The 16,947-nt window shown below is 36.3% G+C and overlaps 1 protein-coding gene across 1 annotated transcript in view; it reads left to right on the top strand.

The window, feature by feature from the left end:
• The window catches only part of LOC126814548 (uncharacterized), a 42,941-nt gene extending 28,057 nt beyond the window's left edge, over positions 1-14,884 (top strand). The window contains exons 2-4 of the mRNA XM_050539777.2: positions 2,861-4,059; positions 5,433-5,575; positions 11,773-14,884. Coding sequence (XP_050395734.1) covers positions 2,965-4,059; positions 5,433-5,575; positions 11,773-11,899 — 1,365 coding nt within the window. The 5' untranslated portion in view covers positions 2,861-2,964 and the 3' untranslated portion in view covers positions 11,900-14,884. The remainder of the gene's footprint in view (positions 1-2,860; positions 4,060-5,432; positions 5,576-11,772) is intronic.
• Positions 14,885-16,947: the final 2,063 nt, after the last annotated feature.

Here is a 16,947-nt window from a genome sequence, read left to right as displayed (position 1 = left end):
TGTCATCCTGGAAGATGAAACGGCGGCCATGACGTCGTGCGAACGGCACAACATGGACTGCCAAGATGTTGTCCCGGTAGTACTGGCCTGTAACACGCCCTGCAACAACATGTAAAGCCGTTCTTCCAGCAACAGTGATGCCTCCCCACACCATAACAGAACCACCCCCAAATCGATCATGTCTGATGACGTTAACGTCTTGGAAGCGCTCGTTTCGACGACACCACACCCTCCTACGTCTGTCCAAAAAATCAACAGTGAACCTTGACTCATCTGAAAACATCACATTGCTCCAGCGTCGATTATCCCAGTGTTGACGATCCCTACACCAACGACGTCTTGTCTGAATGTGATGATCTCTCAAACAAGGGATCACGCGAGGACGTCGGGCGCGAAGGTGACCCCTATGCAGTCGATTCCGAATCGTCTGGCCACTCACTCTCACACCAGTGTCTGTTTGAAGACGAGCGCTGATCTGATTTGCTGTGATGACACGATTTCTCAAGGCCAAGGTACGGATAAATCGATCCTGGGCTTGAGTTGTCGCCCTTGGTCGACCTGAGCGTGGTCTGTCCTGTACAGATTGTGTATCACGGTATCTGGACCATAGCCTGCTTATGACAGACTGAGAAACATTCATCGTCCGCGCCACAACCGCCTGTGTTGTGCCGATCTGTAGCATGCCAAGGGCATGTAACCTTTCATTTTGGGTAAGCCGACGCATATCAAAATTTGTTTTCTGGTCACTAAAACAATTAAACTGATGTTTCCACCATGGAATTCAATGCCACAATGACTGTAACATTCAAAGTCAGAGTCGTGCAAATCTTGGGTTGGACCCCCATGATGATCCCAAGCATCACCTGCATTCCATGTAACTGGAAATATTTCTTCTGTTAGGTTCTATAGTGACTTTTTTCGTAGTCATTTTCATATTTTAGTATTATGCCCCCAAAATCAAATATCCCCTACTTTTTTTGGAATAGTATATAACATCATGTAATGTGTTCTTACAGGAAATCTGGCATTTTAGCCAATCTGGGAGTTTAACTTCTACTCAACACAAATTAAGAAATATCAGTATTGGTTATTTCATTAATTCGCATTAATGAGAGTATAGGTGGGAACCAGGGAAACCCACTAGGTTAGGCAGGGGACCCCGCTCTTTGTTACTTGGAAGCGAAACCAAGACTCTTGTCGCCACGATGCCAGGCGATCTAAAGTGCATTCGGCTACAAAAGCTCCTTCGAAATGCCTATTTTCAAGAATCTATAAGGAATTTGCTTCTTTTTCAGGTAACCTAGTAATATGTTTTCAAAAAGAATTATTGATTTATACGGAATCATTTCTGAGATAATTTTGGTGATTTGAAAAGATTTTAAACTGTTAAATTAGTACTCAGTGAGTACATATTATAATCGACTTACTAGTGAGATGATTTTAAACTATTTGTTTTTTATACAGAAATTTAATGACACATCCGTTTCTTTCTGAAATGTCTTCTCTGTCATCTAAATTTTAGAATTCGCTGTTTACTCCCATTGTTAATCTCAATGCATAATGTATGTGGTAAGTTGGTCAGTACTGATTAATATTGAATATTTACATCTTGAAACGTCGGCTGACGTGGTCGGTACTGGACATGTAGCTAAATTATCACGCTAAACTATTGTATTAGTTAATCATTTTGATTTGAGTATTCTGTCTGGAAACTATCTCATCACAGTCCAAACCTATCTACAGACATGACAGCATTCGTGTTATCTTGTAAGATATCCACACAACTATAATACAGTCTCTACAACATCTAATACCACTTTTCGTTAATATTTATGTTGCATATTTATCTGAAATCTTCTATTGAACGTGTTCATAAACCTAACGCATAATTTGTTGGCTAGACAGATTAAGCAAACTCTACCTCACACACGACACCAAAATATATTTTTGAATTTTAGGAGAGGGTTTTTGGTAAACGTTGCCAAGGATTCAAGGATTCGCCTTTTGATACACCAACTTACGAATCACAGCGAGAAGTAGGCATGCACCACGGGCTGTTGATGAAGCACTACAGATCAGGTTAAGTTGGTGAACCACCCAATAATATGTAGCATAGGTACATGGGTATTTACGTAGAATGGGAACTTGAATCTTTATTTTCGGTCATATTTGTGTTGATAATGCCTGCCCAGACCCCTGATCCCACGGGACTAATAGAAACGTTGAAGCATCAAAATTTTTTTTTTAAAAAAAAACCTCCAAACAAGTCTGATTATTATTCAGAAGGTGTTTCTGCAATTTGACTGTTTTCTTTGTAATAACTGGTTTATTGAAAATTACCATTTATTAATCTACAGGCTACTCCAATAAAAAGCGATTCTGTAGCCAATCATGGTGCATGGCGACAAAAAAAGAAGAAAATTAGCATGCGTGTGTATTTTCTTTATCTCATATGAACTAACAGAATATTATCTAAAAAAAAAATCTATCAAAATGCCTATACATGTCGCTTATAGATTATCAGGTTCATTGGTTGTGTCAGAATCAGAAGCTGTTCTCTTGTCAACCAATTCCTGAATGATTTATAACCATGCGCTTACAATGAGTTGCTCTTTATTGGTAAAAAAAAGTAATGAAGATGATTATTCTCAAAATATCGGAATAAAAGAGGGTCGAAACAATGTCTACTTTTTACAACAGAAACAATTCATTAGTCTTTCCTATCGATTTCTTTGAAAAAGTCTTTGAATGTTCGATGTAATCAATATGGCACTGTGGACATTTTGTTTTTATTATTGTGAAAACGCAATCTTTCAGAAAGTTTATCAATCGTTATAATTTTTGTTTTGTTTATTTTCAGTTGACTAAACAAACAGAAGATTGCATGGTGATGTTGCTGTAGACATAAGTTAGTCGATTGCTTTGCAGAAAGTCCTTAGTGCGTTAACAACGAATTTATTTAAAATGGCAAAATTGTGCCGCTTCGTCAAGCTCAACGACCGCTTCAATGCTCAGGTGTTCACTTTCATCCTTCCGGGAAAAATTACCAGGGAATTCACACCGGATACTTATTCAAAGGAGTTCGTGTACGGGTTTCAAAAGTGGTGCGTGTCCTTTGTTCGCAGTGAACGCCATATTGGAACATTCCTCAGGTTGCAGACTACGTCGAAAGACACAAAATGCCGATTAGATTTCGCATTCACGGTTGTGAACAAAGATCATTTTACGAAAAACGAAACATGCACTGTCAAAAACACAGAATTTACTTTTGACAATAAATCACATGGCTGTAAGACTGTTATGGAAATAGATGACATCATCCAGAGAAAATTTATACAAGATAGTGGCGATATACTAGTAGAAGTAGAAATGAGAAATATAACGTGCCTTTATGAATATAATATGAAAATACACAAAGAAGGCCAGTCACGTCATGGTTACGGTGACAGACTGGAATCAACATATTTCACTTTTGGTCTTTTCGATTGGAGCATATCGCTGTTTCCTGACGTAACATCAACTGAAGCAGACGGCAGCGTCGCCATTCAATTACAAAGACATACAAGTTTCGATCATCTGTGTAACGTGCGATACCGTGTTATTTTGGGAGAGGAGGGGACTTTTGATTCCGGAGAACTAAATCAGATGCTTGATGCCTCGGGATTCGGTGATCCATTCACAGTTGGAGCTTCAGTGTCGCGTCTGTCGCTTGGCAGATCGTCTTTGAAGGTGAAAGTTGAAATGGAATCTGTCGTTTCCGTTAGTGAAGTCTCTCTGCCAATGTGCAACAAATCGAAAGGTAGAGCGCATTGCTACGACAGAGATAAACAAGCATGGATGCTCGAAACGGATACTTCGGGGAAGTATTTATCATTTAGGCTATATTATACAGATATTTCTCATGTGCCAAGAAAGTTCAGCAGATTTGTGACCTGGGATGTGTCCATTTTAAGCGGGGGTAAGATTGTAAAACTGGGGACCGGACCATTCAGTAAATATTATGTCCAGCAAGATTTAGATGAAGGTTTCTTTATGAGAACAAATATCAGCATTGATGAGGTAGGTATTGTAGTTCCTATAGAACAGATGACCTAAATGGGATTTCTGCACTGAAGACAGTCATACGCCATGCAATGTGCTATGAGGAAAAGTTTTCCAGAACAGCGGCGCTACGGCCTAATCTTCGAATTCCAACTGCCAAGGGCTCCTTTACACCAATGTGTAAACAGAACCTCGTTTTTTTTGTCTGATCTGAATGACTAGACAAATATCCTGACATGGGATAACCAGGCCGGAAAATCCCGAGGGAGCGACCCAAGACCTCCAGGCTAGCAAGACAGTGTCTTACTCACTGAGCCACCGCGACTCCCAATAAATGACGTAATCGGAATGAAATGCACCACTGACAAGGTGAGACCACGCCGGAAAATTTCGAGGAACTTTCTCGACCAACACCGGAATTCAACCCGGGACCTATTTGTTAGTGAATCAGTCGCCGACGTAATTAAATGGGTAAATAATAAAATGTCGATTTAATTAAATTTGAGATGTTGATCTGTCTACTTATAAAATAATTGGTCCAGAAATAAAGTCAATGTTGAGATATAATTGATTTTGTGTTCAACAGTTGACAGTTTAACTAAAAACTAAACTAAAATTAGTAAACAAACTGACTTCCGCTTAATAGTTCGAAACGAAAATCTAAAGCCCCTGGTTGTTATTCGTATTCTTTGGACAATAACTAATTGTTCACGGCTTAATAGACGCTAAAATGTAAGATTGATTATTTAACATTTAATTCAGAAAACAAAGTGATAATGTCAACTTGAGATAACCTGTGTAGTATGTAATGAATCAAACGACGATCAGCGACTCTAATCTCACCGGTCACTAATTTAAAGAACACAATTAGATTAACCCAAACAATGCAACAGCTTATTTTGCTCTGACCCCTGATCGGGTGAAAAAGAATTGTTGAAGCAAAGAAAGAGTTCGGCATAAAATCAAGACCCGAGACTTATTTGTAGACAGACAAAACGAAGTCTGTAAAAATGCTTTAATAGAGACCAGCGATCGCTCACAAATCTTTAATCAAATTTTTTAACGATACGTTATGTTTCCTCTCACGCACAAGCGAATTATTGAAATAAAGTTGAACCATATTTTAGCCCCGAAATGACCTAGTTTGTGTCGGGTTGATGTTAAACCCCATTTCTCTCTCTCCCGTTCTCTCGCGATACGTTATAGCAGAGGTATGAGCAAAGTTAAAACCGGGAATATCCCACTTTTATCTTTTCGTCTATCATTGGTAGCAAGTTTACAACTACCAGTAACGAACATTTAGTTGCTCCACAAAATAATGATGTCCATCTAAAACAAAATGTCCTTCTAGTCATGTCATTATCCTTGAAGTAAATTGATTTTTTATTCAGCTTTCAGATCCAGAAAATGATTACGTCGACCCTAATGATAGAAAATTAACAATTTACATACATTGGATAGATTCTCATCTTTTAGTCTTCCCCAATTACAGCACTATCGACGACGTCACGCGTCTTCACAAACACCAGATGGGGTAAGTATTGAATTTAGAAACAGTAAATTCATTGATATTATCTATGGCCAAACTTATTATATTATAATTGTTGCATTTAAGATTGCAATATGGAAAACGCCCAATAAATATTTTCCCTATTAAAGGGGCTAAATCGCTAATATTTGGGACCTAGAAATGGGTCACAACGCATATAATAATGTGGTATGGATGTATATAAACTGATTTACATTCAGTCGTGCCTGTTTTTACAATAATTTCTAATCAGTTATGTTCGGTGAAATACGCCAGATGTTTCAATCAAATGACAATCTTTAGCATCTGGTTATTCCCGTCTACACCGTTAGTAATTATTGCGCGTGCGCTCCAGATAAGAATTTGGGGTCACCGTTTGACATGACTTGTGGAATATGTCTAGCCTCCTACTTCGAGTCCCTTGTTACAAATGGTGCCGAAACACATTATAGTACACGATGGTAAAATGTTTCTTTTGTCTTAAATATTGGATATCAGAAGCCCATTTTTCCCGGTTAGATCACAACATCAATGTTGATTTAAAGTGACAAATAATTCGTGTTTTCATTGTCGAAGATTTTGGATGATATTGAGTTAGAGACTTAACTACTTTAAATATGAAAGTGTTGTATTTGTTTTATTCTGTATGGCTGAAAATCTTTGTATAGTCTTTTATTCTGGAATGTTAGGAAATAAATTATGAACGCTTTGACTGACATACGAAACCATTGACTTGACACACGACAGTTATAATTTCGTTTCTGTCTTGCAATAAAATAAAGTGGCAAAGGAATTGACAGATTTCGATTCTTGTCAGACAGGCGTCCATTAAATAAGATATTTGAAAGAAATAAGAAAACAGCTTAGCGCTTTCTGAATGACACTAATTAACAAATGACTATAAACATAACTAATTTGTGACGTCAATGGGCGACCTATATGGCTATTTTGTTGAAGGGGGGTGGTGGGCTAAATATTGAAATGATCGCGATTATCATCACATTACGAAATCGTATCTGAATATGGAATGACAAGTGGACAGATCCCAAAAGAGAAATACACCACCATTACACATGGCAGTTGGAATTTGTGTGCCGCGTCTTCATTACCCGGGTAGTTCAGAAAAGTAGGACATTAAACCCCATATCATTTTATAGTGGCTGACATTAAATTGTTTCAGTAGATAGCGAACTGGAAGACTGGCGTAAAACTACGTCACTTAAAAAAATCACTATATAGATTGTTAACATCATGTTTTAGTTTTCTGATTGCAGTCTGGAAGTATAAACCATAAACGGCACATGTTGTGTAAAAAAACCGACGTAAATAGTCAGAAACAAAATATATAATCGTATTAAAGCTTCCCCCATCAGTTATTGAAATAACATATCAGATCAAGTACACGAATGTAAAATTTTAATATTAATGCCTCTACCCGTTAGTCATAGGATTCAAGATTGCATCCTGACGATTGATGGCAAATTCACAATGTTCCGATCACATCTTGGTGACAGAAGGCTAACTGACCCAGAGTTGAGGATCTTTATGTAATCTTTACACTAGTTACAAACTCTCTGGCGTGTTATGAACAGGCCAGGGACGAGAACAACTCATTTTATGCTCAGATTTTAATCACCTGTGTCCAATACTCAAAATATAATATTAAAATCAAAATTGTATCAATGTTTTTCTTTTGGCGTATTACATCATCACAATAGGGCCCGCTTGTGAGAGTTTTGCTCGGTACCCGGTTTCGTTCGGCGAAGTTTTAATGTAAAAGCACCAGTTACGCATCTATTCGTTTTCCTGATTTATTTATTTATTTAAAACAGCGAAATAATTATTACGTTGCTCCACCCTGATACCATTGAAAGTCCAACTGGGTATAATTAGTATAAATCTTGTATATGGATGAGCTCGGGGTCGACCAGTTAGTAGTGACGTTGATATTAAATTTAGAGAAACGAATGCAGTCTAGAAAATGAAAATAAAATGGTAATGAGATACTCCAGCCTGCCAGAATTTATAAAGAAGCAATTAAGTAATAAGAAGATTCTATAATCTTGTAGACCAGGTTTTAAAGGAGTTCGCCATTAATGGAAAAGATAGTTAAGTGATCGATTGACCTTATAAAGTATTAATTAAGATATATGATGACAGGGTAATGGAGTGTTAACGATGTTATTGTTGGAAACGGCTATTGTCTAGCTATAACTGCTATATTCATTGGCTATATACAAATTTTAAGATATTCACTGATCAATAACAATTATTTCGTTTCTGGAAAAATTCTTTACTAAAGAAACGCATAACCAAAGATACCAGTGACGGTGTTACTAAACGACTCTCTTTAGACAGAAGATACCTTTTTACCGAGGACAGGGGGATAGGGGGTTGGGGAGTAACTCTGTTTGGCTCCTGGATATATGAAGATTAAACGAAGCACCCAACTCTAACCCGAGCTGGGTAACCTGTCCTCGGTAAAAATTATTTTCCTCTTTGCGCACGGGATTCGGGTAAAATATTTAGCTCTGCATTATTATATGTTGGTGATAACTTTATGCTGTTATTTCGATATTTGTGTGTATACAGTATTGTCTTCACGTAACTCTCTGCCAGGGTGCTTTTCAACAACACCAATTATTACCAGCTCTATTGATTACTGTATTGTAAATTATGTATGCCTATCATATTACTTGCAGTGTTATTGTCAAGCTCGATCATTTTGTAACAAAAAGATTATCCGACAACGGATATTACACACAATCAAAAATATCTCCCTATGTGGTTCATGATTTCAGAATTAGAACACATTCAAGTCTGATATTGTAAATCTAACATTGGCATTAGCTAGATTTCACTCATTCCCCTCTCCCACCCCATGCCTGTAATCCGAAGCAATCTTTCGTTTTGATATAATCACGGAGTTATAAAAAGCGCAGGTCATTGTAACGATCTTTATTAACGATTTCGTTTCTTAGAAAACATCTTCAAATAATTCATGTTATTAACTCGTCTGTTGCACGACGGAAGTTATTTTCTTTCTCCTGAGCGTGACAAATCATGGTATGTGGTTTAAATCGAGCGCTATGGCATATTAAAAATTCTATATATAATATCATGTTTAGCAAATAAAGATTTTTGTATTTCAAGTGTTTGAACCGCGAGATTTAATTTCGAAATGGGATATTGATTTCCTTTGTGTGGACCGTTAGTAATAAGCTCTGGGTGAGATGTTGCAGACTGTATCATATGTTGATCTTAGCATCAGAGGTCAATCTCTCGCCAGGGAGAATAATGTCTACGGGATATATTGTAAAGTTTATATTTACCCATAATCAGGCGGATGTTAGAAATCAGCAAATGAATGGCGTTCCAATTATCTTGATATTTGCAATCAACTTGAATGCATAATGGATGTAATTTATTATTCCTTTTCCGCCCAAGTAACGAGTCGTCTGCAACCATTCGTTGCCTGTCAAAATAGAAATAGACACCACTGCGAAAATAATGGTGGATGTACTGTTATAATGACAGCAACGTTATGCCAATGGCGTCAAAAAAATATCGTAAGTATTTCACAACAGTTGAAAACATAGAATTTTGAACCAACAGCGATGTATTCGATATCTTGATGATCGCTAATACATAATTAAGCAAGCAAATTTTGAGCCTTTTCAACTTAGCTCGATGTCGACAATCAATACAATTGACGTCATTGCTAAAAAGAAAAAAAATAATAAAGTAAATATTGACCAACTTCATCAGTTTTAAGGTAAATGTTTGAATTCTCCTTTAAATTATTCAAAACATAAAAAGATGCGAACGCATTTTGATGGAATTATCTGAGATGTGTTCTTAAACAAGATAATTACCAGCTTTAGTTTTTATCTGGAAAAAAAACCTTCCACCTTTCTATGACATTGTTCAAAGTTAACTGCAAACTCATAATGTATTACTATTTAAATAATAATAGTCTATTTATATATACTAGAGATGCGAAACTCAAAAGGAACCATTGACACGGTTTTAAAAAAAAAGAAATTTCATGTTAAAGACATGCATGAACCACAATAAGGTAGATCATGATGTGCCGCATCTGATGACTAGGGTGGGTGCCAAGCGTGAATTTAAAAAAAAGGGTTCAAAATTAAACCTTTCCTTAGAATGTCACAATTCTAGCAGTGAAATAAGATAGGTTGCCAGGCAACGAAACATACGCCCACATCAGCTTAATCGTCCGGGCGGTCGACAAGGGTTGTCGCATATTTATTCTTTTGTTCCATACAGATCAGATTATCAGATTATAATTTTGTCGTTTGAGGGTTCAAAACGTTCTACAAACTGAAACAAGGGCCTCAAGTCTGGAAGTAGTTTACAGAAATTGTTGAAATTTGACAGGCTTTTTCGTTTTACTATAATAATGCATATAATTTCATACAGATCGGATAATCACTTTTGTCATTCAAAAAGGACCATAACTCTAGAAATAATTGGCGGAAATTGCTGAAATTAAATAGACCTCTGTTTAACAAATTTAAATGATGTGTATACATTTCATACATATCGGATGATAACTTTCATCAATCGAGCACTAACAAGGTTGAACAAAGTGAAACAAGGGCCATAACTCTTGAAGTAATTATTTTAAATTGCTGAAATTCAATAGGCTTCGTGGTTTCACGAATTTAAATAATGCATATAAATGACGCATATAAATGTTAGAGCGTTCCCAAGGTGCAGCAAATTGACCGAAATTACAGAAATTCAATAGGCTTATTCGTTTCACTAATTTAAATCATGCATATAAATTTCACAAAGATCGGATGACAAGGTTCAATAAAGTGAAACAAGGGCCATAACTCTAGACGTAATAAACGGAAATTGCTGAAATTCAATAGGCTTCTTTGGTTCAATAATTTAAATAATGCATATATAAATTTCACAAAGATCGGATGATAACTTCACAAGGTTCAGTAAAGTGAAACAAGGGCTATAACTCTAAACGTAATAAACGGAAATTGCTGAAATTCCATAGACTTCTTCGTTTCACTAATTTAAATAATGCATATAAATTGCACAAAGATCGGTGGATAACTTTTGGCGTAATAGAGTTCATAGGGTTCAACAAGGGTAATAACTCTAGACGTAATAAACAGAAATTGTTGAAATTAAATTAGGTTTCTTCATCTCACTAATGTAAACCACATATATCAATTTCAAAACAATCGGATTAAAACTTTTGGAGTTAGAGCGTTCACAAGAATTGTGGACGGACGGACGGATGGGGGCGACGGCAATAATCGTCCACATTTCCATGTGGGCGTATAAAAATGGGCTGGATATAAATATAGTGCCACCGAGGATGATAAAGTGCCAAATGCCAAAAATGTGTCATTTTGGTCGAGATTGAAAGCTTTGATTAAAAAAAATAAGAAATGTGCTACCTGATTTACTGGAACGAAATAAAATTTGTTATTTCTACGTATTTGAGAAGATATTACTGCACTTATCCTATTGTGCTACTTTTAAAAAAAGATTTTTTTTTGATCTCCCAATTTCCTCTCCGGCGGCTTAGCATAAACCTATTTATAGTGTTGAAAATATGCAACCCAAGATCATTTTAGGCAGAAGGCAACAAATGTTACGTGAAGATTTGGCAAATTGGAAGTAACTCACGATAGACATCCACCCTAGCCAGATGCGGTACATTATGATCTATCTTACTGCGGTGGATGCGTGTCTCTAGCATGAAATGATTTTTAAAATCTCTTTTTGCGATTCATCCCCTCTCCAATTGCTCAATTATATCCATGCATGAGCATGCTCAAAGCTAAATGAAATATTTATCTCGGTTTTGAAAATATTATAAACACCACCGTTAAATCAAGTTTCAAAATTCAGATCGAGTTTTATTTTAATTATGGCTTTGCTAGTTGATTCTAAAGAAACAAGATATATTACTCTGGTTACATGATCGCTATTGTTAATAACCGTCGTTAATCAACCTCTCGGGGCCGTTTATTCATGCAGCGAATTATACATCTGCATTTCCATTTACAACTTTGAGATGGGAGCCATCTTTAATTGATTGCTCTTATTTTAAACATGGTGTTTGTTGTTGAAAACAAAATCGATATGAAGTGTTGTGATTCCTTCCACCCTTTTCGTTGTTCTCATTATTTTCGTTTATGTCTTTTCAGGCGAGAAATAATGGCCTTACAAGCGGAAAATTATGCCTTGGAGAAACAACTCTACAGTTACCAACAATCTATAGCCAAGACGAATGCTTTGAAAACGCGACAGAATTCAGATCCAGTACGCCATTGAAAGACACCATCTTAGCCCAGTAATCAAATGACGTGATAGGCTTAATTGCATTTCATTGAGGCTTACAGGTCATTTTAACGGGGGCTGTTATAATATGATTTGTTTAAAAGAAACTGCTTCTACAGTTAATTCCAATGGTGGTGCCACGTCCTAATTTATTTATGATGGACAACTGATCGAGAAGATAAACGATCTCATCCGACAAGCGTTATTATGTAAAGGTTTATTGATTATACCAAAATAATAGATTTTTTAATTCAGACACAGAAAATATCTCACGCGTCGAACGTCGTATAATGGACTTCTTAAAGAGGCCAGCGCACTCGACGCCAAATCAAATGTCATGACATTATCACCATTTTTGGATACAGTGTGGAATAAATATGACTACACAGAACAATTCTGTGTAAATTTATAAGGCTTTTTGACATTACAATGCTCATCGTTTTCCGGTTATGTCCATTGAGTTTGGAAAAAAACGTGTCATTTAACTTTTGTTTTTCAGATTGACCGAACAAATTCGGATGTTAAATATAACTAACACTATATACATGTAGTCTAGTTTAACCAAACGCATGTAACTTATAGAAAAAGTAAATCGAACGCCTTTCATCCGAACAACATGATTGACAATTAAGGTGTCAGTCCCGAATCGAATTCGAAAAAATGTAGAAAGATACCGCTCTTTGGGTAAAAATTCTCTTCCGTACATTGCACACGCGATCAATCCATAAAATTAGCCGTATGCTATTATTAATTTTTTTTAAGAGTCCACTTAATAAATCACATGCACCACATTCACAACATTAACAACTTTTCAGGGAGAAATAAATGAAATCATGATAACGCAAGGAGGCGTAAATCTGTTTCTTCGCAGCACTCATTATCACATCGACTGATGATTACATTTTGCCCTAATTGATAAATCGTATAGCCCACTTACTTTTTGTGAAGTGGCGATCTTCGGTATTCTGTTAAATTGTTGCATATAAGTTTGTTTTCGAAATATACAAATTGTATAATTTATTAGCCGTATGTCATTTTCATCCCGTCTGAATCTATTGGTACCTATTGTGGTAATTATTGTATGTAGCTCAAAACTGCAGCATTATGACGCTATTGGTCAATTATTCTTTGATTGAATTAATTTATAATATTTATCTATATCTGTTTCTAAATGTTTGATACATTATTTTATTATATGCATTTAAAAATGGAATCACACTTGATTTAACTTTTTTTCTGCACCTTACGCAATACGCCCACGCTTCAGCATGTCGTCACACATGGACGTAGATCGGCCCCTCCGTTCGTCAACAATTGGCTTATTAACGCTACAGATTCAAACATTTTTTTTCAAATTTGGTATGAACCATTGCGGTTATAAGAAGATCTTCAATTCCGGAGCCCCGCTTTCCGAAAGCTTTGTTTACGTAATAGACACGATAGCTTTTAACTGATATTTTTCTTAATGCGAAGCATTCGAGTAATACCTTAACGATTTGTTCATCAACCCTTGTATTGTTAACGTGTTACAATTTGTAACAGATCTGTTTCAAATTTGATGCTAAGCAGTAAGGCTGTGAGAAGATAACCCCATTGATTTTCAAATCTGGTGTGAGGCATTAGGATCTGAGATTATGAACCTTGTTGATTTTCAGTATTCTACGACTTTCTGTTCCAGAGACATAGTTAAAGGAGCTAAGTCGCTAATATTTGGGACCTAGAAATTGACACAAATGGATCGCAACGCATACAATAATGTAATATGAATGTATATAAATTGATTTACATTCAATCGTTTTTTTTTACTGTAATTTCTAATCAATTAGGTTCGGCGACATACGCCAGTATTCTCAATCGAATTTTAATCCCTAGCTTCTGGTTATTCCAGTCTACACCGATAGTATTTATTGGGCATGCTCTCCAGACAAGAATTGTCTACGATATCACCATAGGTGGAAGTGGACGTAAAACCCCAGAAACGAACGAACGAACAGACAAGAATATAGCGTCACCGTTTGACATGACTTGTGGAATATGCTTAGCCTCGTTTTTCGAGTCCTTTATTACAAATAGTGCCGAAACGCATTATGGTACACGATTCGTGTACCAATTGTAAAATGTTACTTTGTCTTAAATATTGGATATCAGAAGCCCATCTTTTCCCGGTAAGGTCACGACATCAATGTTGATTTAAACCGACAAATAAATCGTGTTTTCAATGTCGAAGATTTTGGATGATATTGAGTTAGAGACTTAGCTACTTTAATGTGTACGGAAAATCTTGGGAACACGATAGAGATCAGTAGATTTCTTGAAGGCATCTTAATTTCTTATTAAATTGGTCAACATGGAAGTTTTCCTTTCGGATAGGTTGCTGTCTGTGGTTATATGTTTTCGAGACAGAGCTGCTGTTGGGCATATATTTTTCGTTACCAAAATGTCTTGTAACTTCTTTTGGCTAGGTCGTTGCAAATCGGGAACTGCATCTATTTGATGTAGGTGAAAATAAATTGTTGAATTGGGATAATCTGATGTGTTATATTTATATGACTAAACTTCTGTTCGGAAACATTAATTGAAATTTGGTTTGTTTACAAGGTTTGGTTTCATTTTGGCTTACCGTAGGAACACAAAATCGATTATATCTAAAAATTAGCCCTTATCTAAGGGCGTAAAATGTTAATAGAAAACGCCCATTAATTTTTCACCTATATTTAATACTGTGTTGTTTTAGATTCGCATAACGCTAGATACCCCACAAATAAAATCATGGACACTAAAAGTAACATCATCACCTTTATAACGAAATAACTGTGTTTTTACTTTGTGGTATTCATATTCACTTTTAATAAATGTATAATATATAGTATACGCACTTTTAAGGCTCGTTATCAAACGTTATGTGATACCTGTATATATTCATATTTAATGGTATTTATATATTCTGTTATAATTAATACTTAGGGTTGTGATTTGTCAATAAAGGATTATTTCAGCACGCTGTTGAATTTTTATGATAAAGGAGGGTAGACCGCCATTTTCTAAAGGAGGGGTTCTCAGATTTTATTCATATGAAAATCGACACGATGACCGAACATTATAATCTAAAAGCGATGATCAAAATTTCACGGAAATAGCGTTGGTGAAGACAGCGTGTGTTTTAGAGAACTTAGGATGCATTGCGTGTTAGGACATACGGTCTGTCACTGTGGCGTGGTTTCGATTTCCCGCTTGTACATAACAAGGAGTGGGGTCGCCTGTCCGACTTCGTGAGTTTTTTCCGGTTTCTCCGACAGCTAAAGATCCCTCATAATTGAGATGAAATTGAACCATGTCCCGAAATGGCATTGTTTGTTGTGTCGAGTGGACGTTAAATAAACACCATCTCTCTCCCCCCCCCCCTCACTCTTATTATAATTTATCCTATAAGGGGTTTTTAAGATACATTTCCACGAAAGTATTTATATGGTAGTTATCTCCAATAAAAGTATGACATATTTGGTATATATAACCGTACAGGTTATAATGGTTATATGTTATAATTAAAATCTAGAAATGTATCCAACTAATCGGTTATCCGCGGTCCTTTATGTATATGTAGGTAATTATTATTACAAGTTTCCAGTATTAAAGATTTGAAGAACCATTCCAGACTCTTGTAATATCCGACGGACTTCTCGGTCGCAATTTGTGCGGATGCCTTGTGGGGTAAGATGCCAGCCTCTTACAAGCCAAAGCGAGTACCCCAAGAATAAAAAAGATGAACAAGTTATACCCCGAAAATTAGATGAAATGATCAAAGTTATGGATTTGAATACAGAGGCACATCAATGGAAAATCGAAAATGGAGGTAGCAGCCTTTCTATAATTTTGACTTGCCGAAATGTCTCTGGTCAAAACAGGGCCGGCGGAAGCAATTCTTGATTGGGGGGGGGGGGGGGGCTTCCATCCTAGGTCCTTATAGGCGTGGGTCCAGGGGCCGCAATAACCTGGAGAAAAGAGTACTTGCCTGCAAAACGTAGTGACAAAATCCGCCAGTTTCATTGTCTAATCCATCACATTAACCAGAACGCGGGTTATATAACAACTCTTCCAGATCCTAGTGTAGTACAGAAAAGTAAAACGAAATTTTGAACTATAAAAAACGAAACGAAATAGGATCTGTGTTTTAATCAGATTGCCAAGGCAGTTACCAAGCCATCAACTTTAGATAGTGAACCCATCAAAATCTGCTCTCATGACAAAAGCGTTTAACCTTTCCAACAGTATATACTAAAAGTCGTCAGACAGTCGAACTGTTAAATTCAGAAACGAAAAATGAATATACACCTGCAAATTAAACGCAGATTCTCAGCGTACCAAAGGGTTATGTAGAAACGATTAAACAAGGGAAAGCTAGAATACCAAGTGAAACAAAAGGAATGAGTTGGTGAAAGCAATTTGGATGAAACAGATATTTCGTATATTGAGATCCATGAAAACACAATTCCTGGACCCGTACCCGAAGTGTTTAGAAATGTAGTTCGCGAAATATTTCCATGAACAATAGAAAAACAAGTTCAAATGGCGTGGAGCAGACTCCGTGATCCTGAATGTCACTGATGAAAAACGACGGAAATTGTGCGCACGTTATGTCGTTATTGCGATCCAAAAACAGATACAGAGTATCTATCAGAAAGACGTATTTTCTGGATTCGTATCTCCAGTATGTACCAGTGGCAGTGGATTAATAAAATATTCAAGGAAGACCCAGATTTCTACGACGATTTTATCCCATTTCTTCACGATGTACCAGAATATGTTCCCAAACTTCAGTTTATAAAATTTTAATTTTGTTGATCAATATAATATGAGGACGTATTAGAAATTAGCGAGCGAGGAGAGTATATAACCGTACAGTTTATAGTGGTTATATGTTACCATTAAAAACTAGAATATTTCAGATAATACATTATTCATTTTAAAAGTGAAAGCCTTCAAATTGAATTCATTTAAACTTTCGGGACAATAACTATTATATTCCTTCAAAACATTAAACAAAA

The sequence above is a fragment of the Patella vulgata genome, chromosome 3 (genome assembly GCF_932274485.2).
Source record: "Patella vulgata chromosome 3, xgPatVulg1.2, whole genome shotgun sequence".
Lineage (NCBI taxonomy): Eukaryota > Metazoa > Mollusca > Gastropoda > Patellidae > Patella > Patella vulgata.
This window is presented reverse-complemented; position numbering and strand designations above follow the sequence as displayed.